The 26,439-nt window shown below is 49.0% G+C and overlaps 1 protein-coding gene across 1 annotated transcript in view; it reads right to left on the reverse strand.

Moving 5' to 3' along the window:
* pkhd1l1.1 (PKHD1 like 1, tandem duplicate 1) overlaps positions 1–26,439 on the reverse strand; it is a 35,289-nt gene that overhangs the window by 2,257 nt on the left and 6,593 nt on the right. Inside the window, exons 13-69 of the mRNA XM_068575475.1 lie at positions 25,528–25,793; positions 25,345–25,436; positions 25,096–25,255; positions 24,718–24,853; positions 24,323–24,466; positions 24,074–24,228; positions 23,427–23,534; positions 23,105–23,251; positions 22,893–23,017; positions 22,652–22,809; positions 22,359–22,528; positions 21,070–21,202; positions 20,756–20,910; positions 20,520–20,642; positions 20,155–20,260; positions 19,947–20,054; positions 19,691–19,849; positions 19,474–19,595; positions 18,979–19,111; positions 18,122–18,317; positions 17,168–17,310; positions 16,965–17,069; positions 16,673–16,858; positions 16,038–16,211; positions 15,739–15,950; positions 14,671–15,643; positions 13,538–13,786; positions 13,297–13,446; positions 12,456–12,630; positions 11,261–11,417; positions 10,893–11,049; positions 10,600–10,809; positions 10,216–10,345; positions 9,360–9,601; positions 9,127–9,263; positions 8,009–9,038; positions 7,720–7,911; positions 7,419–7,570; positions 7,169–7,328; positions 6,738–6,909; positions 6,235–6,323; positions 5,955–6,118; positions 4,671–4,800; positions 4,298–4,416; positions 3,833–3,962; positions 3,430–3,603; positions 3,037–3,140; positions 2,752–2,878; positions 2,552–2,673; positions 2,369–2,459; positions 2,123–2,271; positions 1,834–1,956; positions 1,630–1,741; positions 1,308–1,424; positions 1,050–1,215; positions 689–921; positions 49–213 (exon numbers count right to left, since the gene is read on the reverse strand). Of these exons, the coding sequence (XP_068431576.1) occupies positions 49–213; positions 689–921; positions 1,050–1,215; positions 1,308–1,424; positions 1,630–1,741; positions 1,834–1,956; positions 2,123–2,271; positions 2,369–2,459; positions 2,552–2,673; positions 2,752–2,878; positions 3,037–3,140; positions 3,430–3,603; positions 3,833–3,962; positions 4,298–4,416; positions 4,671–4,800; positions 5,955–6,118; positions 6,235–6,323; positions 6,738–6,909; positions 7,169–7,328; positions 7,419–7,570; positions 7,720–7,911; positions 8,009–9,038; positions 9,127–9,263; positions 9,360–9,601; positions 10,216–10,345; positions 10,600–10,809; positions 10,893–11,049; positions 11,261–11,417; positions 12,456–12,630; positions 13,297–13,446; positions 13,538–13,786; positions 14,671–15,643; positions 15,739–15,950; positions 16,038–16,211; positions 16,673–16,858; positions 16,965–17,069; positions 17,168–17,310; positions 18,122–18,317; positions 18,979–19,111; positions 19,474–19,595; positions 19,691–19,849; positions 19,947–20,054; positions 20,155–20,260; positions 20,520–20,642; positions 20,756–20,910; positions 21,070–21,202; positions 22,359–22,528; positions 22,652–22,809; positions 22,893–23,017; positions 23,105–23,251; positions 23,427–23,534; positions 24,074–24,228; positions 24,323–24,466; positions 24,718–24,853; positions 25,096–25,255; positions 25,345–25,436; positions 25,528–25,793 (10,317 nt within the window). The remainder of the gene's footprint in view (positions 1–48; positions 214–688; positions 922–1,049; positions 1,216–1,307; positions 1,425–1,629; positions 1,742–1,833; positions 1,957–2,122; positions 2,272–2,368; positions 2,460–2,551; positions 2,674–2,751; positions 2,879–3,036; positions 3,141–3,429; positions 3,604–3,832; positions 3,963–4,297; positions 4,417–4,670; positions 4,801–5,954; positions 6,119–6,234; positions 6,324–6,737; positions 6,910–7,168; positions 7,329–7,418; positions 7,571–7,719; positions 7,912–8,008; positions 9,039–9,126; positions 9,264–9,359; positions 9,602–10,215; positions 10,346–10,599; positions 10,810–10,892; positions 11,050–11,260; positions 11,418–12,455; positions 12,631–13,296; positions 13,447–13,537; positions 13,787–14,670; positions 15,644–15,738; positions 15,951–16,037; positions 16,212–16,672; positions 16,859–16,964; positions 17,070–17,167; positions 17,311–18,121; positions 18,318–18,978; positions 19,112–19,473; positions 19,596–19,690; positions 19,850–19,946; positions 20,055–20,154; positions 20,261–20,519; positions 20,643–20,755; positions 20,911–21,069; positions 21,203–22,358; positions 22,529–22,651; positions 22,810–22,892; positions 23,018–23,104; positions 23,252–23,426; positions 23,535–24,073; positions 24,229–24,322; positions 24,467–24,717; positions 24,854–25,095; positions 25,256–25,344; positions 25,437–25,527; positions 25,794–26,439) is intronic.

Below are 26,439 nucleotides of genomic sequence, written 5' to 3' on the forward strand. Positions count from 1 at the left end.
ACTTTCTAGATATATAGATTGTTGAGAGACCTTAGGACAGGAACGCACCGTTGATCAGGTCCAAGAAGCCGCCTCCGAGCACGGCGACGGGGGACAGGCGCCTGGTCTCCGTGTCAGAGTCCAGACTCTCGATGGCCAGCATCCTGTAGTTCAGCCCGAAACACTTGTAGCTCTGCCAGGAAGGCATGTAGGTGCAGCCGTCTCTGATCACACCTGAGGGGAGAAGCAACAGGACACAAGTTGCATTCTGGGATGCAGAGGAAACGCAAAAGAAACTTTTTTTATTGGACTCTCCGTCATCTTTTAGAATAAAAATGCTGACTCTGCAGAAACACCGAGCTTGAAACCAACAAGCTAGAGTATTAACCTGAATGCATTCTTATCATATTAAACCTTGAATTTAAAGAAGATTTTTGTTTGCGAAATAAATACACTGAATGCAGTGACTTGTATATGGATGATTGAATAATTGATTATATGCGGTTTTGCCTGTTATTTCCAGTTCAATTGTATTGGAGAAAAGCAAATAAGCTAAGAAATACAAGTAGCGTTACTTCTTCACCGGCTACGATGGCCTCGTAAATCATAAAGAAGTCTTGAATTGCACATTCACGACTTTTTAACCCGGCGCCGTTTAGTCTCTAAATCCTAATCAATCTTTCGCAATGAACTCGGTTATTCGAGTTACCTTTGTGCGGCGCGATGTGGCTCACGGGGATGCGGCTGCCGTTCAGGGCGGTGAGCATGATTTTGGGGATGCGGTTGTCGCCCAGCCCTCTGCGGGCGTCGCCGTCCCACTCGAACTCGGACTGCGGCACCACGGTTCCCACCGCGCCCAGGAAGGACCCGTCCAAGTCCCTCAGCAGCGTCTTCTTCTTGGCGTCGCAGTCCATGTCCACGCAGTCGGACGGGTTCACTTTACTGAGGACAAAATACAAACCTCATGAGATTAAAGGAAGCAGGACAACGTCAACACATCTCGTTCACGACTTTGAAGACAGCGTTTGATTCTTCTTTAAGGCCTGCTTTCTTGGTTTCTGGTGACTTACCCCACGTCGGGCCTGTGCACGAACACCCTGGCCTCCTCTGTGCTGTCGCTCATCGTCACGCCTGAGACGCGCACCGGGTGCTGCAGGTCCTCGTTGTTCGGGTTGGTCATGAACATGAAGGTCGTCTCGTTGGAGCAGACCTTTCCGAAACCGGCGAACGTCGTGTCTGAGGAAGAGGAGAAGGAGGAGGAGGAGATAAACGACACGCTCTTCTTGACGTCGGATTGTGTTTTATTACACGGCAGAGCTTGAACTCACCCGTGACCTTCATCAGTCCTTTGATGGCGTTGTAGCTCGTGGACCCGTGGAGGGACATCTTTGGACCATTGTTGTGGCCCGATAGAAAGTTCGGCCAACAGATTCCAGATCTGCCTCCTGTGCACAGAGAAAAGAGTCAGAAAACGATCTAACCAACAAACAAAGGGAACGCATTTCTGTTGGATGAATGAAACGGTCAAAACGACTTTTTTTTAAATCAATCAAGGTTTCAAAACGTTCATTTTCAAGCTGAATGTCACGATGTCACACACACTCCAGCGTGCAGCAGTGATACTTAGCGTTTTCGGCCTCATCGGCGTACCTGTGGGCGGTCTCGGTGCTCGGTGGACTTTGGTGTTGGCCAGGTTGAAGGCACCGCTGGGCCGAGCCGTCGCGCAGTCGAACCTCGGGCTGCTGCCCACAATCACGGCACCCTGGAGGGAAAGACGAGCGGAGGGAGGAGCGTGAGCCCCGTCGACCGAACCGTACGCGACGACGAGGCACGAGAGGGGAAGAGGCGACTCACCTGCACTTTGACGTATTTATCGGCGTACGCGTGGGCGAGCGAAGGGGGAGCGTAGACGATGGGCATGACGCCCATCCCGTTTTCCACCAGGGTCACGTTGGAAACGATGACGCTCATGACGGTCTGTCGGGGGCGAGAGGAAGAGGGATGAGGAAGAGGCGACGAGTCATTTCATGCCGATAATCTATCCATCTATCTTCAGTTACTTCCTCCAAAGCTACTGCGAGTAAATGCCCGGTAAGGTCCCGGTAAGCCAGACCGTCGTCGGACCTTTTTAAAGCATTCGAACCTGAAAGTAGATGCCGTAGTCGAAGCTCCTCCAGACGAAGAAGCCCCGGACGAGGCTGCAGCCGGGCTGACCGTCTTTGTTCATGTAGACGCCGAACAGACCGCCGTGAGCCTCGTTCTGCATCCACTTCTCGTTCTTGTTCATGGCATCTGCAGCGGGGAGGAGAAACAAAACAACAAAAAAGGCTTTAAGGAGGTCGGTTCTGCATCTTTCTCCTCGGTCCTCAGTTGGATTCGTTCCCGTTACCTGGACACGGTTCACCATCGATGCGGTAGGCGACTCTCTCGTAACCTGCCACGATGTTATTCTGCAGCACCACATTTGTCCCCTCATTGACCTGGAAACACCCCAAAAAACACAGTAAAGATCACGAAAGCAGCAGCAGATTTGAATAGTTTAGTGTTCGTGTTGTTCCACGAGAGTTCGGACCTCGATGGCGGCGTTCCAGTCGAAGTTGAAGTCCTCCTTCCTGTCCTGATACGAGCCGGGCCACAGCGTCATCATCACCAGGTTCCTCCTCACTTTTATCTTGTCGCCCCAAATTCGGATACCTGCACACAACTCAAGACTTTAGTGCCGGAGGAAAAAAAACCTCTCCACTGTTCGGTCGGGACGGTCTGGCCGCTCACCTTCGCCCACGGTGTGGTGGACCACGTTATCGTCGACGCTCAGGCCCTCGGTCCCGAACACGCCGATGGCCGGAGAGAAGCCGTCGTGGAAAGCGCAACCCTGAATGTACGTGTCGTTCTCCGAAACCTTTCGACGCAGAAAAAAAGAAGAAGAAAAAACGAATAGATACTTTTTGACTGTCCGAGCAAACATCAAGAAATGTGATGAACTAGAAGACCTTTTTGGAGTGTGTGTGTGTGTGTGTGTGTGTGTGTGTGTGTGTGTGTGTGTGTGTGTTGCTGTACCTTTCCCAGGTTGAGGAAGGCCACAGAGTAACGAGGGTCGGTGTCGTCGGTCCAGCCTTCCTGACCCGAGTGGAAGAACTCCACGTTCCTGATCTGAGCTTTGCCTGTAAAGCATCCAACCATGAGGCGGAGTTATGTGTTTGAATAAATAAACTAGAAAAAGTGGATGAAAACACATCAGGGATAGAGATAATGAAGCTCTTTGACATGAAGCCCAATGCCTCATCATCAGGAAGTAACTCCCAAAGTGTTCAGCTCGAAATCAACCTGCAGAAGTTACAAAGAGGAATCAATCTGGAAATTAAACCGCTTTAAATCCTCCTGAGAGGCCCAAAGGTCTGTCTAATTAAGTCTGTGAGAATCCAAACCCCCAGTTTAGACCTTTCTTTCTACCTTTATAGTCGACTCCGCCCGAGGAGTAGCTGCCCACCAGGACTCTGGCCCCGAACGACTCCGCCATCATCTCCGGATACTCCGCGCCGATGATCTTAATGTTTCGGGTGACGAGGCCGACGTCGGCCGCCAGCCGGTAGGACGACGAGGAACCTGAGACGGAGTGAGTCTCACCTGAAGGCACAGGTCACAGGTCAGCATCGTGGATCTGAGACGCTCTTTCAGAGGATAATGATACACTCAAAAAGCTGCGTAGTATACGTACAGTATGAATTAGATCCATCACAAAAAGGTTTATTCATGCAATGAAAACAGCTTTATAAAGGTGACAATGAGCTGAATGACATACAGGTGCCACATGCTATTGCAGTGGGTTTAAACGTCATTCTGACGCTGAACTGACCGATGTGAGTGTGGGTCAAAGTCTGGTTCAGGGTCAGGACGCGGCCGTCGGCCGACACGGCGGCGATCCGGCGTTTTTCTGTCTCCCAGGCGTCGTAGCTGGTGGTGGAGATGACGACCTCGTCTCCAACCTGAACCCAAAGCAGACGCGTCAACGGGCGGCTGAGTACGCAGTAGTTGTACTAATACTTCAAGTACATTGGGGTGTTTTGAAGCGGGGGCGTATGAGGTATTCATAGTCGGGGGCGGCACGGGGACTTTGGTGTTTTAAGGGTTTAAATATTCTCGATATTGAAACTACGAGCGTTGCTTTGCTCCCGTCTGCTCTCCAGACGCCATCTTGAAATAGCTAAGCTAATCTCACACAACCACACTTCAAAAAACACCCTGACCATCCTTTTTTTTCTTTTTTTTTTTTTAATCACACGAACACCCGAGGTGAAGGTGAAGATAAAAGCTCTCGGACCTGCCAGTCGACAGACTCAGACAGCCTCAGGGTGCTGGATCCAGCGGCGGAGGTGGAGAGCAGTTTGCTGTGGTAGACGTTGGGAGGTTGTCCGTAGAGCTCCAGTGTACCGAACACACCTGTCGCACACACACACACACACAAACACACACACTCATGGTGTTAGTTGTTGTATTCAACCCCTCCTCTGTCTTAATTATTTTTTACAATTTTTTTTACAAACATGCACATCCATGACACTTTCAAAAATATATATAAATACATTATTTGGAAGAGCCCTCGTGTACATTATGTAGATATATTTACAACATACAAAAACAGAATATTGCACAACATATTGCAAACAGAAGCAGACACTGCAACGTTTCCTCACCCAGGACTTTGGCCCCCTGGTTGGGTCCGTTGGGCAGCAGCGAGTCGGGCGTCTTGTGTTTCCCTCTCAGCTTGATGTGCAGCTGACCTCTGAACGGCGCGTCGTCCCACCCGGCGATCAGCCTGCCGCCCTGAAACCCGCACGAGACGCCGACATCATCACCCCACTGAACGCCGTTGTACTGCGAGCGTCTGAGTACTTTGACTCTGCAGTACTACTACTTTGACATCAGTAAGCGATACCAAGCTGAGGAGTGTTTAGCTTGCAGGGAGGTGACGTTTTTCCCTGTGTTCAGCGCTGATGATATTAAGACTTGAAGAAGGGGTTCTCACACTGTGGGGCGCGACCCTCTAGTGGGGCGCGGAGGTATTACAGGTGGGGAGATGCAGATTCTTTAAAAAAAATAAAAATTAACAATCCTTTATTTATGGAAGCCCATTTCCGCCACAAAAAAAATTAGGACCAAAAAAAAAAAAAAAAAAAAAAATTGAAGACCAAAAAAAATAAAAAATAAAAAAATTGAAGATCCAAAAAAAAAAAAAAAAATTGAAGACCAAAAAAAAATAAAAAAAAGTTAGGACCAAAAAAAAAAAAAAAATTGAAGACCAAAAAAAAAATAAAAAAAAATTGAAGACCAAAAAAAAAAATTAAAAAAAATTGAAGACCAAAAAAAAAAATTAAAAAAAATTGAAGACCAAAAAAAAAGTTAGGCCCAAAAACAACAACAATGTACTTTGTGTGTACACATATTAGCTGCAATTATATTTAGGCTGTGAGCGTAATTTTGACAATTATTGTCAGTAGTCGCTCCTGAATGAAACGGGAAACTTTCTTTCTTTTTTTTTCGTGTTTTTAAGTCAACAAAAAAAGGCAACGAAAAAAAAAAAATTGAGATTTTTAATTTTCTTTTGGTCCTAATTATAATTTTTTTTGTGTGTGTGGCGGAAATGGGCTTCCATATTTATTAATCCCACAGTGGGGGAATTATTCTCTGCATTTGACTCAAATATGAGTTATTTTCTGCACATATGTAACTTTATTTGCATTGTTTTAACAAAGTGATTGCACGTGTTATTAGTTCTTGTCAGATGGAGCAATCTGGTTCACTTTAAAGGGATTTCCATTTTCTTTAATCTATTAAATAAAAAACCACGGATGGAGGAGTCTCAAAAAGTTGGACCATTTTGTTCCCGTGTTGTCGGGGCGGTGGGAACATTTTGCTTCCTCCAACGTGGTGACAGAAAAGGTTCGAGACCCGCTGGGTTAAAGTGAGGATCCACTGACCTGGATGGAGATGTAGACGGCGTCCAGCACCACGACTCTGTATTCGGGCGCGGCCCGGGACGATCTGGAGGACGAGTTCTTCAAGTTGTCGGGGATCTCCAGAACCCCGACGACCGTCAGCTTGTTGAGCCGAGGCGTGTCGGCGTCCAACACCACCCACGTGCCTGCGGGGACGCAGAGGTTTCACAATACAACCACAACAGTCCAGTTACAAGTGGAGTTCCTGGGCGCTTTTTTTGTGTGTTTAAAAACAACTCTGAGCAGCGTTGGAGTTGTTTACCGGAGGGGATGACCACATCGGCGCCCTCTGCGGGTGCAGTGAACTTGTTTTCAGCTGAACTCGTCCAGAAGGAGGCGTTGGACCACAAGCTGGAGGGAAACACAGGTTTAAGAATCACAAATGCTGCAAAAGTTAAACATTTTTCACTTTTAAGAGTCATCCTTCTATTTTTTCCCCTCCATTTTCCTTCCGATTACATTTTTCCATCCAAAAAGTTTCATTTTTTAAATTAAAAATAAGTTGAAATATTTCATTTAGCACGGCAAAATAAGTATTTTAGGATTTGCTTCAGAATAAACTCTCATTAAAGCTCATGTCAATAAAAAACCAACTCGACCAACCACAACAGAAAAACACCGCATACAAATGCATCAGCGATAACAACTGTGACAACAACATGCGTACTACTTCGAATACTTCTAGTACATTTAGCTGTAAATACACACTTCCTCCTGGTCATAAATCCCATGATGCACTGGGAAGAGAGGAGGGTGTTAACCTACATGAAGTCGTCTGGCCGGTGGGTAGGTATGGGGGCGAGAGTCGCCGGTGGCGGCGGCGGCGGTTTGATGCAGTCGGGGAAGAAGCAGCGGTAGACTTTGAACTTCACGGCGGAGTCCCTCAGGGAGCGGTCCACGCTGGAGCGACGCCTGCGCTCGCTCGTCTTCCCGGATACTAAAAGAGATATTGGTGAATAATGGAGGTCAAAGGTGTTCGATTTTAGACCGACGACAACGACGGTGCTGATGAAAAAAAAGTGTAGTTTGTGGCAACTGTTGAAGGAGACACATCGCATCAGAACGGGCGACATCTTGTTTTTTGTTGACCAACAGTCCCGGACCCAAAGATATTACATTTACAATGATATACAGAATATATTTAAGAAGCTAAAACTCATTTTACTCAAAGACAGAACTAAGTGAAAGTGTCTTACTCATGTAGTAGAGGTTGTTGGTGTCGTTGTTGAAGTACCAGTCTCCGTTGTTGTTGCCACCGAAGCTCAGCATCGCCGTGGAGCCGTTCCTCTCATCGATGATGTTGAAGCGGTCTGGTTTCTGGGTGAAGTTGTGGTTGATGATCACGAATTGATCCGACTGTGAGAGGGGAAAAACAATATAGACGTTAGTGCCTTCATGGACATTTACAGTGAGGTCCTGTTGCGTGTGCGAAGGTGTCTCACGTACGGCGAATCCGTAGAACTTTGCGTCGTAAGTGATGTTGGTGACGTGGTCGACGTCTTTGAAGAACCACCTGTACGTTTGTCTGGAGGGCAGCATGGCCATCCAGCCCAGCTTATGAGTCATTCTCTTCTTCAGATAGGGAACCACGCTGCTGCCTGTGATTAAAACCTTTGTTTAGACACATCACACCTGACAGAGATCTACTGCACTTCCCACTAATCACCAGTAGAGGTCGTCGCAGATTTACAGATGAGGTTCCTCAACAAAACTGTGTTAGTGTGTGTGTGTCTGTGTGTGTCGGTACCGTGAGAGTTGGTCAAGATGACGTCCTTGCCCTTCAGAGACGTGGGCGACGGGTTGTTGAACGACAGGCGGTGGAAGTCGACGGTTTGGTCGCACACGGCGCCGGGGAAGCCCACGCTCCACTCGGCGCTCTTGGAGCAGTGGGCGGGGTCCAGCAGGCCGCTCATCGGCACCACTTTGTGGTTGATTTTTCCTAAAAAAAAACAAGGAAATCGCAAGATACAAGAGGTGAGGATGAGCCCACCTGAGCTGTAATGCCTGACTTTAACACTAAGAGCCTAACGGGTTACCTGTGAGGGAGCCATCCATGTCCACCAGCTGCACCTCGTGCTCCCACCTGAAGCCGGCCTTGTTCGGCGAGTTTAAGAACTGGATCCCGGCGAACCGGGCCGCCCAGCCGCCGCAGCGATCCACACACGTCCCGTCGATCGCGGCCACCCCGATGGCCGTGCACGAGCCCCGGTCGAAGTTGAGGAACTTGGTGTTCAGGACGCTCAGGCCGTCGTCCAGCGGCGCGATGATACCCCGCCGCGTGCAGTACCCGTCCCCCAGGCCGAGCTCGTCCACGTGGCCCACGATGGTGCCGTTGGACATCGTGGCCCCGCCGACCTCGCCGTAGCCGCTCACGGCCCACTGCAGGATGCGCTTGGCCTCGATGCCGGCTTTCTCGTTGTTGACCATCCTGAAGCCGTCGAACTGCACGGCGCCCACGTTGACCCACTCGGCGCCTTTCTCGCAGTTCCAGACCGTGAAGTCGCGGAAGACGGCCGGCTGCGGCTTCTTGGAGCCGCAGCTCCCGTCCTTCATCGGGTGGAAGTCCTTGAAGATCCAGAGGCCGAACCAGCCCTGGGAGTGCGCGGTGTTGTTGTAGAACTCGCCGAGGGGAACCTTCTTCTGGCAGATGTTGCCGTCGTAGGACGCGCCGTCGGGGTGATCGTGCATGCGGTACCAGAAGCCGAAGTGGGAGCCCCCCGCGGCGGCGTTGTGCCGGATGATGTTGTTGGGGTTGGTGACCCAGAAGGCGGCCGGCGTGATGTCGTCGTTCAGCAGGCTGGTGCTCTGCTTGACGAACACGGCCAGGTTGTACTGCACCACGTTGCCCGTCTCGATGCCGTCCTCGATGAAGAAGGCCCCGCCCATGATGTCGTAGATGACGTTGTGCTCCACCAACAGGTTGTGGGTGTTGTGGATGGTCACGGCCCGGTTGAAGGTCCGGTGGATGCTGCAACCCCGCACGTACGACTTGTGGTCGATGTCGCCCATCAGATGCCAGTGGATGGGATAGCGGCCCAGCCTGAAGGCCTGTCCCGCGTGGTAGACCTGGAGAAAAAGAGTCAGGTTTTTTCGCCATTTTTCACAAAAGCATAAAACAGGTCGGAGCAGAGAAAGCTGGCTCGAAGCGGCTCACCTCAACGTGTTCCAGTCTGCCGATTGCCAGGTTCTCGTTCGGTCTGGGCGCGTGGAACATGATGCAGCCTCCGAACTGGTCGCTGCCGGTCTCCTCTCCAAACCGGCCTTGGAAGCAGGTTTGGGTGCTGAATTCACCTGCAGAACAGAAAGATGTTCAAATACAACGATGGCGTGACCGACCCCGAGCAACGTCTCTTCTTCTTTTACCGCTTCCAGGTCAGAACTCGGTACCTGTGTTGAAGCCCGCGGGGCAGGCGGCGATCGTTTGGTTCCAGTCTTGGTGCTCGGCGCCTCGCACCAAGATGTTCCTGGTGAGGAGGCCCACCTCGGCTCGGCCCTCGAACGTCGAGCCGTCGGCGAGCGTGACCGTCACCCCGAGGTGAGTGTACTTGAGCGGTTCGGTCAGGGTCAGCGTCCGGCCGTCGGACGACACGGCGGCGATCCTCATCTGCTCGTTCTCTCTCTGGCTGTGCCTGAGTACGGAAACAAAGGATTTATACTTTGCGGCTAATGCAATGTGCAGTGTGACTGTGACTCAAGACAAAAGCATCGACTGTGTTGATTTTTTTTTTCTTATGACATGAAAATATTTTAAATTAAAATTACCATTTCAGCTGAATAATCCTTGAGCACACGTGTATATTTTAGGAGAGCTTTTTGTGCTGCATTGTTGAGATTTACTTTTTTATTAGAGTTACTTTGTAGGATTTGGTCAACGTCAGTGTGTGTGTGTGTGTGTGTGTGTGTGTGTGTGACGTTTTTGTGTTCATGGATTTTTATTCAGTGACAAAAAAACAAAACAGGAACAGTGAAGTTGAGCCAAAAGGGTTCGTTTGACATATTTAGAGAGCAAAAATTATTTTTAGGTTGATTATTCATTAATTCATTATTCATTCATATTTAATTCGAAGATTTAATTTAAATCCTGCTGAGCTCGTTACCTTTTAGCGGGACTAGTTTCTCTGAGGATCCTTTTTTTTCTCCACTATGTTTTAATTTTGCATATTCATGCATTAACTCAATATTGATATAATGGTAAAATATGTAGTTTTGACTTTTTTGAAATCGTTGTGTTTCTCGACGGCACCTGTGTCCGGTGGACGCGATGACAATTTCATCTCCGACTTTCCACGTCACCGCCTTCACCAGCGTCAGCGTCTTGGAGCCGTTGGCCGCCGTCTGCGCCAGGTGGGTCCAGGGGACGGGAACGGGAATGCCTGCAGGAACAGCTCGTCAGCGAGGACTTTGCACCCGAGGGTGGGTGGGGCGGGGCGGGGCGCTGCCGCCGCCGATGACATCGCTTCAGGACACGCGACTCAAATGACAGACGGTGTCAAAAAGACTTTGTCATAAGTAAAAAATTGTATTTAAGTGTTTAGTAGTACGGTTCTTTTCTTTGGACAAAGCCACGCTAACCGTTCCCCCCCGTTTCCAGCATTTGTGCTAAGCTAAGCTAACCGTGTTTCCGTACCGTGCAGGTCCAGCACTCCCTCTCTGACGGCCAGCGTCTTGGTTCCATAAACCGGTAACTCGGGCGAGCGCATGTTCCCGTGCAGCGTGATGATGGCTTTGTGCTGGAACGGCGCCTCCTCCCGGCCGATCTCCAGCACGCCGCCGTCCGTGATCAGGATGTTCTCCGCCTGCAGCTCGATGTCCGCTTCATCGAACACCAACTTGCCTCCTGAGGAGACAGAAACAGAACGTTTTCAAACTCTTTCGACAGAGCATTTACGCGCTTAACATGTACAAAGTCCTTTTTTGTACCTTTAATGAGGAGCATCTTCAGCACGGGGGTGCTGGCGTCCAGCAGGATGATCTGGCCTTTGGTGATGACGGCGAACGAGCCCTTCTCGGGCGGAGCCAGGCCGCCCCACGTGAACCTGGACGACCACAAGTCGATGTAGAAGAAGTCGGCCCGGTCCTGAAGAACAGCGGATAGCAAAACGAGTGTTAAAGAGACTCAACGCATCAGGACGCAGACGGGCCGTCCTCTCTCTCTCTCTCTCTCTCTCTCTCTCTCTCTCTCTCTCTCTCTCTCTCTCTCTCTCTCTCTCTCTCTCTCTCTCTCTCTCTCTCTCTCTCTCTCTCTCTCTCTCTCTCTCTCTCTCTCTCTCTCTCTCTCTCTCTCTCACCATCTTGGCGATGCCTCGGTCTCCGATGCTCAGTCGGACTTTGGTTTCCTGGGACCGGCGCTGAGAGTTGGTCACGCAGACGACGTGCGTGCTGTTGGTGGACAGGACGTCGCACACGGAGCCCGCGATGGTCACGTTGACTTCGTTTATGTTGGTGCTGCGAGGCGGGAAAAGAGATCAATCAATGATTCATACTTTGGATTGTGACAGACATATTTGTTTATGTATAAAGGATACTATAACACACTCTAATTTAACATTAAACCCTCTGAAATATCTATCAAAACTTAGTTAAATCACACATGTATAATCAACTTTTATATCATTTTAGTAAGGATAATATAATACAATAGCATGCTCATTAACAATATAGTCTATTATATATAATATACTGTAATATAATATAGTATACCTTACTGTATAATATATTACACTTTACTTTAGAATATAGTATACCTTACTTTATGATATATATTACTTTATAATATAGTATACTTTACTTTATAATATAGTATATCTTACTTTATAATATATTATATCTTGCTTTATTATATAATATATCTTACTTTATTATATAATATATTTTACTTTATAATATACTTTAACATACCATGCCATACAAGAGGCATCTTATATTTGTGTTTTTGGGCTTTACAAAATATAATAAACTGAATTAAATACAACACTATTTAGTTTATAAACCTCAATATAACATATAGACCCCATAAACACTCTGCATTATGTCATAATAGTATGTTGTTGCAATCATATAATATAACTAAACAGAATAAAAGGGAGTATTTGTATTTTTGTGTTTATATATATATATATATATATATATATATATATATATATATATATATATATATATATATATATATATATATATATATATATAATAGATACGTGATATAATTGTAAACATATTTGTTCTGCTGTTATTTATAATTAGCAGTTAATGGGCCATATGTGGACATGTAACTGCACATTGAGGTTTTATTATCGGCACTATGGGAACATCGTTTGTGTGCAAAACAAACTCAGTTCTAAACTCCCTTCAGGGCCAAAAGCAAGAAAAGCCAACGACAGCAAAGCAAAGCAACAAAGTGTGTAACGTGAGTCGAGCGCCTGATTGTTAACCGGCGGCCCGTGATCCGGGGGCGGGGCCTCCTCCTCTGTGTCCTCGTCCCTTCACCTGAAACCGGAGCCGCTGATTGTGAGCCGGGTGCCTCCGGCGGTGCCTCCTCTGCGCGGAGAGACCTCGGCGATCACCGGCGTCAGCTGGGATTTGTAGGCGTAGCCGTCGGACACGTTGACGGCGTTCAGCGGGTTGATGACGGCCACCACGCAGCTCACCTGGGGCCGGGTGTCTGAGAGGCGACAGGACACGCTCAGAGATAAAAACAAAGCAGCGTTGAGATGTCTTATCTCCGCCGTCGAGTCATCGTCTGCTGGCCTGAAGGACAACGGCATTCCTCTCACACGGCTTCAAAACCGGGCCTGATGAGTCGAGAACTAAAAATATCATAAAAACCTGCAGGAACACATTCCTTCTAAAAAAAAAAAAAGGAGAACGTGAGAACCGTCCGGACTTCACCTTTTCGGAGAACCTGTGCAACGCCGGAGACAAGTCACGTGACTGAAAAATATGTGTTTTTTTTGTGACATATACAACAGCGTTTGTTTGGTTTCAGAAATAAAAGATGAAATTGTTCACAATGCTTCCCGTAACAAAGGCTGTATGACAATAAATCTGAAATGTAACGCACTTAAAATGACCACAAACTTTGCCCCTGTATGCTGTACACGCTACATATCACTGCATCTCATTAAAGCCGGTCTGTCGTTTCTTCTTCTTGACACACAACATTAATGTCTCAACGTTCTTCTTCAAATATTTAAACTTAAAGTTTTGAATCCTGCTTCTTCGGCCGTCATATGAACTATAGAAAACCCAAACTGGAAACACACGTCACGCTGCATTTGATCGACAAACCGTCCCGACGTTGTGTTTTAAATCAAAGCTGAACTCGTACCGTTGATGGACGGGGAGCGGCAGTCCAGGCGGGACGACGTGGACGTCTCTCGGACAACTTCACACTCCCGCCCGCAGATCGTCACGGTGGAGTTGTGCGGGTCGAACCCGGAGCCCTGCACCGACAGCAGGGCGCCGCCGCCAAAGCTGCCTGGAGACGCAGGAGAGAAGTATTAATGTATTAATATTAAAGCCAAATGCACACACGAACACGCCAAGTAGAGACCGATCGGATGGCGTACCCTGGTCGGGCCGCACGGCGCTCAGCGTCAGCTCGTGCGTGAACTTGGCGTCCGACCGGGCGTGACCTTTGACCCGGTGGTTCAGCTCGACCGGGTAGGCCCCGCCCGGGTTGTCCCCCGCGGTGCACTGCACCTGCGTGTCGGAGGCGGCGGACACGACGCAGGCGACGTGGTTTATGTTGACGGAGACGAGCCGGGAGTCGTTGCCGAATCCTGAGCCCGTCAGCGTGAGGGTGGCGCCGCTCGGCCCTGTGGGAAAATAAACCCCCGGCAGGGGGAGGAAAGGGTTAAAACACAGAGTCATGGACGTGGTACTTTCATTACGATGGCTTCATTCTCTTCACTGGAACTGTTACGGAAAGTTTGAAAAGTTTTCTAAACCTTCAGTTTGAAACGTATGGAAGCCCATTTCCGCCACACAAGAAAAAAGGACCAAAGAAAAAAATATTAGGAAAAAATAAAAAATAAAAATAAAAATAAAAAATCAGGACCAAAAAAATATATAAAAAATAGGACCCCCCCCCCAAAAAAATCAGAAGAATAAAAAAAAAAAAAAAAAAAAAAAAAAAAAAAATCTCATTTCTCTCCTGAAATGAAACAGGAAAGGTTTTTTTTTTCTTTGCCTTTTTCATGTCAAAAAATAAATAAAATAATATATATTTTTTTTATATTGTCCTCATTTTTTAATATTTCTTTTTTGGTCCTAATTTTATTTTATTTTATTTTTTGGTCCTAATTATTATTTTTTTGGTCCTAATTATTATTTTTTTGGTCCTAATTTTATTTTTTGGTCTAATTATAATTATTTTTTTGGTCCTAATTTTTTTTTTTTTTCTTGTGTGTGGCGGAAACGGGCTTCCATAGAACATGCCATCATGCATTTGGAAAAAAAAGCTGAGAATTACACACCCAAATAAAAATAACTGCTGCTCTTGAACCCTTAAGCTCACAGTCAAAGATGACACTTTTTAAAGTTTTCTATTAAATGGAAAGATCAATTTGTGCTTTTTCAGTTTTACTGCTCTGTTAAAAAAAAAAAGTGACAGTAATTACATTGTGTGAGGCGTTTTTTAAACAAATTCTATTCTCTTTCACAGAAATGGCCTCCCACGGCTGCAGGACGCAGTAGTTACCAGAGCTGGGGCTGATGGAGCTGACGACGGGGGTGTGCGCCGCGGAGTAGGTGAAGTTGAGCGATGGGTATCGCACCGAGAAGACCCGGACGTCGGCGCTCACGGCCCCCTCGGCGTGAGGAGCCGTCTCGCAGCTCAGCCGGCCGGCCGTCACCTCCCGGATCTCGCAGGCCGCGCCGCCGACCGTCACGCTGGTGTTCCCCGGCGCGAAGCCGTTCCCGGCGAAGACGAGGAGGGTCCCCCCGGCGAGGCTGCCCGCCGGCGGGTGGAGGGCGGCCCGGGCGCGGCCGCTCAGGGTGACGGACCCGGACGCGAGGCCTTTGCTCCTCACGATCACCCGGAGGGGGTGCTCGCCGGCGGGCAGGGCGTCGACCCTCAGCGTGATGTTGCCGTCCGACACGGCGGTGACGTTGAGCTCCGAGGCGCCGGCGAACACCGCCACGTCGTCCACGCTGTCACCGAACCCTGAGCCGGAGACGGTGACGACGCTCGGCCCGCTGACGCCGTCGGGGGAAATGCCGGAGACGGCTGGGGTGACAGAGGCCGAGTACGCGAAGGAGCAGTTGGACCCGCAGGAGCTCGGGACGTTGCCCGCGTTGAAGACGACGTCGCCGCCCCCCGGCTGGGACGGAGCCGTGTCGCAGGTGACGTGAGTGTAGTTGGCCGACACGGCGGCGCACGGCCGGCCGGCCACGGTCACCAGACCGCCGGCGAAGCCCGAGCCGCGGACGAGGAGCCGCGTGCCGCCGTTGGGGCTGCCGAGGGGGGGCGAGGCCGAGTCCACCACCGGCAGGACCACGAAGCGCCGGGCGCGCTCGCTCGGCACCGCCACCACGGCGTCGCCCAGGTTGGTGACGCGCACGGCCACGGGCAGAGCCACGCCGACGGGGAGCCGGCTGTCGGCGCCGAGCCGACAGTTGATCTCGGAGCGAGAGCTGTTGATCACCCGGCAGGGCCGCTCCCCCACCGTCACCTGCAAGGGACACGGAGACGGAGAGTCACACCAACGATTTTTTTCACATTTCGATCCATCCGCACGCGGCCGTTAAAAAGCTCTCCGGCTCTGACCTCGTTGGCGCAGGCGATGTCGCTGAAGGCGCTGCCCTGGATGCCGATGACCTGGTGGTACGAGCCCTGGTTGGGCGAGATGGAGCGGACCGTTGGGGTGGAGCAGGCCGAGGCGCTGAAGGAAAGGTCGCCCGAGGTCACGTTGGCCTGCGGCGGGCACTGCGGCGAGGCGACGCACTGCGCGGCGGCGGCTCTGGAGACGCGACGGGAACCTGAAACAGATCAGATCAAATCCTTAACTTGCTCCCCCTGAGTGTCAGCTGACTGAGACTGAGTCTCCTCCACGTCTATACGTCTACCTCCCGCCTTGTGTCGGGCCTCCATGCCTCCCACGCTGACAGAGACCTCGCTGCTCCTCTCCGGCCGGGCCTCGGCCTTCACCACGCCCTGCAGGCTCCTGCCGCTGGCGCCGTCGATGACGCCGCTGCTGTAGTAGAACTCACCGGGCGTCGTGAAGCGGTAGACCAGAAACCCTGAAGCGGGAGCGAGAGAGAGTTCATAAGACGAGCGCATAAAGATCCGCTCGATGTGTTAACTGCAGCAGAATCGATGGGAAAATATCTAGAATTGAACCGACGACGTCATTGTTAAGAGTGAACACGGACCATAATGCAGTTCAAGAAAGTATGAGCTAACATTATCAGCATTTGTATTTTTCTTTTTTGTCCATCCTCACAGCCACGCACTGTTTTTATCTTGCTTTGTTCGCAATGGATTTATTGTGTATTTATTTGAACAGTGAATAGCTTCTTAGCGCTAACCAAGATAGCAACACGCTAATTTACGTCTGTAATCCCAGGATATGAAACAGAGGATAACGTCTGTGTTCAGTAATCTCCCTTCTTGAATAGTTCTTGCTGGAAAAGGAGATTTTACTATGACTTTTATCTGATTAATCAAAGGACAAGAAAAGCGGGGGACTCTGTGTTTTTACCGTTGGGGGTCTTGGTGGCTCCGCTGTGGAGCGGGCCCTCGTTGTAGGTGCTGTTACTCGGGCTGGAAACACTGTAGACGCCGTACGCCACCTTCTGGTAGACCGGCGCCTCCCAGCGCCACTTCACCGTGTCCCCGACAAACACCGACAGGGAGGCGGGATCCCACGCGTAGCCCTGTCCGTCAGCTGGAACACACACACGAGCAAGCAGACGTGAAGTCTGACAGACCACCCACAGGAAGGACGTGCATTGTCTCAGGTTGGGCAACGTGTCATTAAGATGGAAACCTACTGAGGTGGGACCCCTGGTTGGTGACGACGTGGGTCTTCTCCTCCGACCGCAACACGCACTGCAGTTCGTTCTGCGAGGCCGTCGTCACTTCACACTCGGCTCCTCCTGTCAAAACCCACAGCAACACGTGTGAGGCCTCGACAGGACTGTCGCCGTGGTGGGTAGGTCTGTTTGAAAAATGGGCCGGGTCTGAATTTTCTTACCGATGGAGACTTTGTTGTCCGAGGTTTTGTTGCTGAAACCGGAGCCGGACACGGTGAGCGCCGTTCCCCCCATCAGGGAGCCGAGCTGCGGGGAGACGCTGTAGATCTCCAGGATGTACTCGATGGTGGCGTTCACACCGCCGCTGTGAAACAAACACAAAGGAAACGGCAGAAGAGAGTTCATTTAGATGCATTTGAGACGTCCAAAACTTTTGTGACTGTGATCTGTCTCCTATTATTGATCAATAACACTCTTTAAACAACGTGCGTCTGTGCTTTAGTTTGTGTTTTCTGTCATTCATGACAAAACTAAGAGAATGAATGAAACACGAAGTACGCTACCACTCACTGACACGACGCTGGCATCAATAACCCACAATGCACTGCGGTGCAGAGTTCCTAAAACACCGACATTGTGTGCTTATTGTCGAAAGGTGTGACACATCACATTCCTCAGGCGTCACAACATAGCAGACGACCTCTAACGGCATGCAGGCGTCTTCACGTTATATCAATCACCAATATGCACCGTGCCAAGAATTAATATCACGCAATGCGATAAGCTGCGTGACCCCAGTCACGCCTCGCTTGGAGTAAATGGCGTGACATTTCGAAAGCGGCAATAAAATACAAACCTTTTATTCGGTTGTCGCTTATGAAGACGGATGCTACGACGTAATGAGAACACACCACCGGGTATCAGCCCCTCACTTTATCCTCGATGACATCACAAATTTGAGTTTGAGTGCTCTGATTTTGGGATTTGTGAGAAAGTTGTTCACGTTCTCTAATACTCTTTGACTTTATTAATGCTAATAACTGCTATAAATTAAGTTAATTGACATTTTGTGTCTGCTTGAACATCTGAAAACAGGGGACGTTGTGTAATATGGCTTGTGAGGTTATTTTTAGATCGTAATCCTAATCTACAGATCTCCTCTGTGCCTTAAATACCTCATCTGGGGGTTGCCGTTGTTCCCGAGCTGAACGTCCACCTCGTGCTCGCCGGGCGGCAGCGCGGGGAGGCGGCAGGTGATGGCCGCCGCCGCCCACTTCACCGTCGCGCACTCCTTCCCGCCGACGAGCACGACGCTGACGTTGTCGTCTCCGCCTCCCAGGTTCGAGCCCCGGATGGTGAGAACGTCTTGACCTTCAGCGAGAGGGCATCGAGACGAGAGGAGAGAAAAGAAAAGAAAAAACGTCAGAAGATCTTTTCAGCTTCTGTCACTGGAGCGTTGAAGATAATTATCACTTGTCCCGACGGTTGAGTGATGACCACGGACGCTGCAACAATATCACAAATGCACGGGAAGACGAGTTCATCTCTCACGCTCAGATCCCTCAAGGTTTCAAGAGTACAAAGAAAACCTGCAAGTCAACATTACAGGACACAAAAGAACAGAAGTCTCGAGGTGAAGGTGAAGACAAAAGGTTTGTGAGACGTGACGGTGGATTCCTATCTCTCTAGTCCCTTCAGACGCAGATATAATTAGACTGAAACATCATGTTCCTCGACAATAGCAATGCAAAACGCAAAGCAAAACGTCACGCTTTCGATAAGCCAAAGGGCGTGGCATTGAAACACATATCGGATCTTTTTCTTGTCACAAACAAAAGGAGAGAGGACGGTATGTCTGATTCATTCAGCAGGACGATCGTGTTACTGTCGACCAGGACGAAACAAATCCTCTCCGTTAAACCTCTCGTCTGGGGTTTTGGCCCATCGCATTAATCCTTTAAAACAATTGCAGCTCACTGAAAAAAGGCCATCAAACGCATGAATGCAGTTCACAAAGGTCTCCTGAACTCACCCATCACCGTGGTGTTGCGGGGGCTCAGGCCTGAGATCTGTGCCGTGAGCTTGACGTCGTAGGTGAAGGAGCTGCTGGCGGTCTGACTCGTGTTTCCCACCATCACGGTGACGCTGTGCGATCCTGCAGTGCCCTGAAAGAAGTAATATGAGCATGCATTGATAAGGAAATAAGTCAAATAAGCGCCTTAAATTTGTTCAAATGAATTAAGACATTGAAAAAACTTTCACTCCAGAGTTTTGTTGTGACAATATTAGCTTAAGCTATCCAACTTAGCTCTCACTGAGTCCGTTTCCTCATTTATTTGACTCGTCTATCTTTAAAAAGGCGCTAAATGACAAATTCAGAGCATATTCACGCTTGAGGGATTGACTCCACGCGGCTCTCAACATGGCGGCTGGAAGCTAACGGTGCTAACAACAGCAGCCAGTGCTTGATGTGAGCCGACGTTTAAGAGCGGAGAGTAAATGTGTCTTTGCGCTCGGGACTCTTTACCGCCGGCGTTCTGCATTTCAGCTCGGCGTCGCCGGCGTGAACCACGACGCACTCGCCGCCGCCCACGCTGACCGCGGCGTTCCGGTTGAAGCCGAAACCCTTCACCGTCAGCAGCGTGCCTCCTGAGGAGTGAAAAGCATCAAAGACGATGGTCACACACACATTTCCTGATCTATCACAACACTTCTACAGACGGGGGTTTTGAGTGAAGTCTCACCTGCCACGCTCCCGGAGAGCGGCGCGAGGGAGGAAACGATGAGCTGGTAGGTGAAGACGTTGCTTCCAGAGGAGCGCGAATCCCCCAGCGAGGGGAAGCTGACGGACACGGGGTAAGAACCGGCGCTGGCGCTGCCGAGCCTGCACACCTGAGTGGTTGCTGAAATGCCAAAAGTCTGGTTTAACTCCTCCCGTTGGATGCGAAACAGCCGACTCGTCTCAAGCGACAGGATGCGGTCTTCTCTTCTATCGCTTACCGGTGATCTGCTCCACGTGGCACCGGGTCTTCCCCACATGGATGGAGGCGTTTTCCCTCCCGAAGCCGGTCCCAGTGACGGTCAAAAGAGTCCCCAGGCCGTTAGAGCCTGAAAGTCAGCGATATTTCAATTAGATTTATGAATGAAGGCTTTAAAATCGAGCAATACGCAATGATACGGCATGTTGAATAACTCAGCGACAGCACACCTTGGGAGGGGCTGATCCCAGTCACGACTGGAGTCTTGTCCTCAGACCATTCATATCCACAGTCGCCCGAACACTTCGAGGGAATGCCGTTGATGAAAACCTCCACCTGCACGCGGGGAAAATCCCCAAAAATGTGGAGTTGAGGAACAAGTTTCATGACATAAGAAGAAGACAACAACAATTCTGTCCCTCCCAGCGTGAGGGCGTTGGTTTTGCATGTGGTTTGGAAATGCCCTTGAAATGCCTGCTGCAGCCATACAATATAGAACAATAGAGGTGTGTTTCTGTCAGTCTCCACAGTACAAAAGCAATTATTCAGTATAGAAAACCAGATATGCCGTAGTCTTCTTTAATCTGGGTCGTACCTGTGGTTTGGTTTCCCAGACGCGGAAGTAATCTCCCGTCAGGCTTCTCGTCAGCAGGCCTCCCTTCTTGTTCTCCCTCGCGAACATTGCCACGTTCTGCCCGACGACCAACGAGCCGTCCACCTGCAATGAGGACAAATCCCCGTTCAGGCGGCTGTTTTTCGCCGCGCTTGTGTAAACTGGAAGACATTCGGTAGCAGTAAATGCCGCCAACACGACCGAAGAAGAAGAGTGACCTTGAGCAGAGGCTGGTTTCCGGGTCTGGAGAGCCACTGGACCCTCCACCTGGGGTTTCTGCAGCTTCCCTGCTTGTGGACTTTGACCTCGCCCATCCCCGCGATCCCCTGCAGGGCGTACTTCAGGTCCTCGCCGCTGATGTCCACGGACAGACCTGAGAACGAGCGCCGGCCGTGTTAACACGCCTCAACCAGCAGCCAGTCGCAGGAGTATGTCGTAGGAGCAGGCAGTGGTGGGACTCAAGTGCAGTTACTCAAGTACTGTACGGTACAAGTTTGAGGTACTTCTACTTTACGCTCGTGCTCTTTCGTACCTTCGGCTCGGCCTCCGTAGATCTCCACGGCGAAGGTGCCGTTCAGAGGGGCGGTGGCCCTGTGGGGGCGCGAGACGCTGACGGCGGCCGCTCCGGCCCGGTACGCCGCCGCGTCCTCGCTGCTGTTGGACATCTTAAGTGGAGAAGGAAGAAGATTTAAGAGGATTTAAAACAAAAAAGAGTCTGACATCATGTGCGGTTGTATCCTTGATTCTCTGCACGGAGGATCAAGATGCAAGAACTCATTTTTATCGTGTAATTGTTCGTGTTTGAAGCTTTGCACGGACTGTGTTTTACTCTTCGCATATCTAACGCCGGGCACAGCAAACTAGCTCTGCCGCCTTCTACATACTCACATTTACAGTAATAACAAACATGACATGAATTAGCTTAGTTAAGAAAACCCCCGGTGTCAGTTAACCTGTTGATGATGACTGCGCGGCGTGCCGAGGCTCACCGTGTCGCCTCTCTGTACTCAAAGAGACGCCACATGGCCGTGGGCTGTGCATTCATGAGTCACACTGCCGAACATGACACCTGGCTTTCCTTGTGTTCGCTGTTTCAGGATGAATCGCACTATTGAGCTCACGCTCGTACGTCGCCCTATTTGTCGTATCAGCTCAGAGTTCAGCACAGCTTCATCGCAGCAGAGAGCTTTGATTTCTATAGAGGTAGATTTGTAGATTTGAGGTAAATTTCTTTTTTGTCAGTAAATTATCTCCAAATCTCAATTCCAAAAATTCCTCTAAAAAAAAAAAAAAAAAAAAACGCTCTCAAAACTAAAATTTGCTAAAAAAAAAAAAAAACGCTCCAAAAAAAAAAATTTGCTCTAAAAAAAAAAAATCCTCAAAAAAAAAAAAAAATTTGCTAAAAAAAAAAAGCTCTTAAAAAAAGGCTCCAAAAAAATTAGCTCTAAAAAAAAAATTAGCTCTAGAAAAAAAAATTGCTCTAAAAAAATTTGCTAAAAAAAAAAAACTGCTCTAAAAAAAATAAAAAATAAAAAATTCAACTTTTTGGATTGAGAGAGCAGATTTTTTAGGAGCGTTTTTTTTAGAGCTAATTTTAGTTTAAGAGCGTTTCTTTTTTTTTTTTTTTGACACAATTTTTTAAATTGAGAGCAAAGATTTGGAGATAATTTCATTACAAACAAGAAATTTGCTTAGGTAAAAAAAGACACAAATCTTTGGTTTGTGAAACGCAAGCTCGGCAGATTTACCTTCAATCTACACTGCTGCCAAACGAAGGAACACGCAGGTGAAGAATGAGTCTCCAGTTTAACACATTATTACCTGCAGGAAGCCGACGGTGAGCAGCGGGAAACCGTGGGCGCACGCGACCGGCCTGGCTTTGACCTCGTAGCTGATCCGCGGGGCGGCCGACGCGTCTTTGGTCACGGCGATGGTCTCGAAGGACCAGCCGGAGCTCTCGAAGGGCGGAGGCCTCCTCTTGAGGTGGACGGCTGGACGGGAAAACAACACACGGGAACAAATTGACGGCACAGAAAAGCGTTCACGCGGGACTAAAAAAAGAGGATTTGCCCTTTTCAAACTTTGACGGCCAGAACTTCGACGAGGCCGCGTACCGTTTCCATTATTGGTGGTGGGATTCTTCCCGATGTGAACGACGTCCACGTAGAAATCTCCCCCGTCTCTGTAGAGGTAAAACTGCTGCAGAGCGTACTTGCTTCCGACGTAGTCCGTCTGCAGGGAGCTCAGCAGGTCCATGCATTTGTAGCTCCACCTGTCACGAGACGACCACATCTAGAAGCTGCGCCTTTCTGCACATCGTTGAAAAATTAAGAGAAAAAAGTGTCGTTTACTGACTTGTCGCTCTTGGTGAAGGCGGTGCTGATCTTTCCGGTCTTGGTCTGGGTTTTGCCTCGGCTGTCGAGGTAAGTGAACTTCATTCCAACCTCGTTCTTCAACATCCCCTTGTATGCAAAGCAAAGCTGCAAAGAGGAAACCAGTTGTTCATTTACCCGTTTGAGATCCGACCGCCTGAAGCTTCAATGAAATGCAGCGCTTGGGTCTTTTACCGAGGGATACTTGTCCAATGAGATGGATCCGTACTTGTCGTCAGACGCTTTCTTGTAAGAGTCCTTGAAGAGGACCTCAGCGTTCTTCAGCGACCACAGGCCGCAGAAAGCAGTGTTTTTCATCGGAGTCTCTTTCTGAGAACTGAACTGGTGGAGGGAAAGCAGAAAACTGTGAGAACCTCAAACCTGAAATCTCTCCCGAGCTTAAACACCCCGAGGAAACACTTTTATTCGTTCGTGCACTTAACGTGCAAATGCTTGCCACGTTTCTCCCAATTGGTTTGTTTTCTCTCTCTGTCTCTCTTTTGTTTGTCCCACTGACCTGAGAGTTGTCGCTTTCAAAGTCGTTGAAGTACTTCACATCGCTGCCGTTGGTCAGGATCTCAGCGGGACACTCGGCTTCCATCGCGTCCTCCAGAGCTGAGCGCACCTGTTCACGACGACACGGGAACATAGTTTCCACGCGGTACAGGTAACAACCTCAGTGCAAAACTTTAAACAAACGGTTTAAGAAATAAAATGAGTATTTTTGCAAAAAACGCAGAGATATTTCATTAGAAAAACATGTGTAAAATATACATTTTCTGGATCTTATTCTAGATTAGACTGGATGAGGCTTCAGGCTGCGGTCCCATTGTGTTGTTTAGTTCATAAGTCCCATTTCTAGTCATCTGCAGGCATATATCTGCCAATAAATGTTCAGGCGGAAATAAAATCTTACATTTATTATTTTGAAACTTATATAACTCAGTGTCAGCAGCACTCAAAGTGATCGAGACTATTGAGGGGGAAAAGCTGAGGAGTTTTTTCTTTCAAAAGATACCAAGACCATGAATTCACTCCAAATGGTTCAAGTGCAGCTTGCGCTTTACTTTGGGTTTTATTTCGGCGTTTTCTTTCTGCAAACGTTAATCGAACACTAAGAGGTCTCAAGGCTCGTCGATGCCGACAGAGAGACACACAACAGACCTCAGTCGCCGTTGCGTTGAAGGCGATGGGCTTGGTGGGGACGCCCCCCCACAGCAGAGTGAAGGTCTCCATGTTGCTGACCCCCTTCGTGACCTCCGCAACGGTGACGTTGGTGTCGGAGCCAAAAACCTCCCAGTGCAGAGGTTTGAAATCACCTGCAGTCCAAAAGAAATAGTTTATAGTGTTAAGGTGAGCTGCACGGATGCATGTGCAGGAAGCGTAAGGAGCACTTTCCCCGTCTCTTCGTACCTCTGTCAGAATCAAACGTGACCAGGTAGTTGGACCCTCGGCTGTCGTCCTGTTTGGTGACCCGGACCGTGTCGGGTTTGATGGTCCAGAGGTTGTTCAAGGACGCCGCCACCGCGTCGGCTGAGGCGGTCACTGGAATCGGTCCTAGAAAAAAGAAAAGAGGTATGTATGGTATAAGCTGCACTGTGGATTCATTAGCAACAGGCTGAGGGTTTCCTTTGTGCGGCTAGCAAAGCTAAACGTCTACGCAGTCGTGTGCGATTACGAATCTGCATCACCGGCTCTACCTTTTTGCGCCATGACATTTTTGGGTTTCCACTGCGCCAGATGCAAATTCAACAAATGATTATTTAGAAAAAAAAAAAAAAGGAGTCAATTGCACGGCTTTGCATTACCTGTCTTTGCGTCTCCGTAGCTCAGGCTGATGAAGGTGTTCCCGCAAAGATGGCTGGCACAGCCACTGCTGACGGTCACCTTCTGCACCTCTTTGACTGCAGTGACATTGTTGGGCCAGGAGTCAAAGGTCACCACCTGGGTAGCGGCGACAGAGAGCGAATGTGAGGAACAGAGCAGTGACTCCCTAGCTAGCAAGCTTCCCCCTCTGTATTCCAGTCTTTACGCTAAGCTAAGCTAACGGTAGCTTCATACTGACTGACTGGTGTCGACCTTCTCGTGTAACCTCGAACCATTCCCTTAGAGCGACGCTGAGAAGATAATCTGGGATGTGCCGCGTTCAACAGGAGCTACGGGTTAGCGACAGGTGAGCTAGGTACCTGTTCCTCGTCGAACACGTCATATTGAGCGATGATAATCTGGACCTCGTCGACCGCATCGTCCGTCTGCTCTTCTGTGAAGGGGCTAGCCTCTTGGAACAATGCAACGTCGAACTTCGCAGCATAGCCATATTCTTGTTGCAGAATTTCCATGTAGTAGCTAAAGGAAAATGTATTTTAACAACATGAAATAATGGTTTGAATTTGTTTTAAAGAGGTGTTAAGAGCCATTGAGGATCATGCACTCACGGTTTTCCTCCCTCCAGATCCAGCACGGCAGACTTCTGCGATTCCAGTTTTGTGAAATCTGAGACATACCGAGGCTGGTATGCAATTTTAACCTGAAGTTAAAGGAGAGATATGAGGAGTTTCATCACGACATGATCACTTTCACAGCGGGGGTTCTTGGTGATGACAGCCGGCGTGCTTCACCTTGTCCTCTGGACGGCTGGAGTTGCTCAGGTAGAGCTCACACAGGTCGTCGCAGAGCAGGTACATCGTGTAGTTGGCGCTGGCCGGCGGCACGAAGAAGCCTCGGGTTCGCGTGCTGAAATAATCGAATTTAGGCAAAAAGACGTGGGGCATGGAGTCCACCCACTCCGCCCAGTAGCCGGTCTTGTTCTGATCGTAGCTCCAAATGTCAGTCAGGTATCTGGGTCTCGTATCGTTCCACACCTCCATCTTCAGGCCTCTTCCACCTGGATCAATGGAGTTGCATCAAAGTTAGAGCTCAGCAGATTAGCAGATTAACTGATGAGCTAACCAATGGAAAAAAAAGAGAACAGTTGGTTTCCGTTGTCTTTTTTTCCCATTGATTTTGCTGCTTTTCGCTGGCATATATGATAGTAATCTAAATATTTCTTAGTTTTTGGACTGTCGGTCGGACAAATATAAACATAAGACGCCATTTTGTTTTCTCTGAAATCGTAGAGAGCATTTTTTTAGACAATTTAGAGACGAAGAAGTGAATCCACGAATGGAAGAAATACACAGCAGGACACTGGCGTGTGAATTTTAATGTTTGTTACATCTCTTATCAAACAGAAAGCGCAGCCATTAGACAGTAGAAATGACCGCAGGAGGAACACGGTACCTTTTGAGCTTCTTTTGCTAATTCTTTGCCGAATTTGAGCGTTTTTTTTGCACGCTGAAAACTTCAAATGACAAACCTTTGAATCTCTCATCTTACTCTTGAATCTTTTGTTCTGACTGAAGTATACGGTCTCTTGATGTTCAATCGACCGTTCACATCAGCTCTACAAAAGGTCTCAGGTACGATGCGTGATCACAAAGATGTGTCACAGTCAGATAAGAGGACGTCTGTCCACAGATCTCTGCACATCA

The sequence above is a fragment of the Clinocottus analis genome, unplaced genomic scaffold (assembly GCF_023055335.1).
Source record: "Clinocottus analis isolate CAN_PGR_092001 unplaced genomic scaffold, fCliAna1.0.p SCAF_14, whole genome shotgun sequence".
Classification (NCBI taxonomy): domain Eukaryota; kingdom Metazoa; phylum Chordata; class Actinopteri; order Perciformes; family Cottidae; genus Clinocottus; species Clinocottus analis.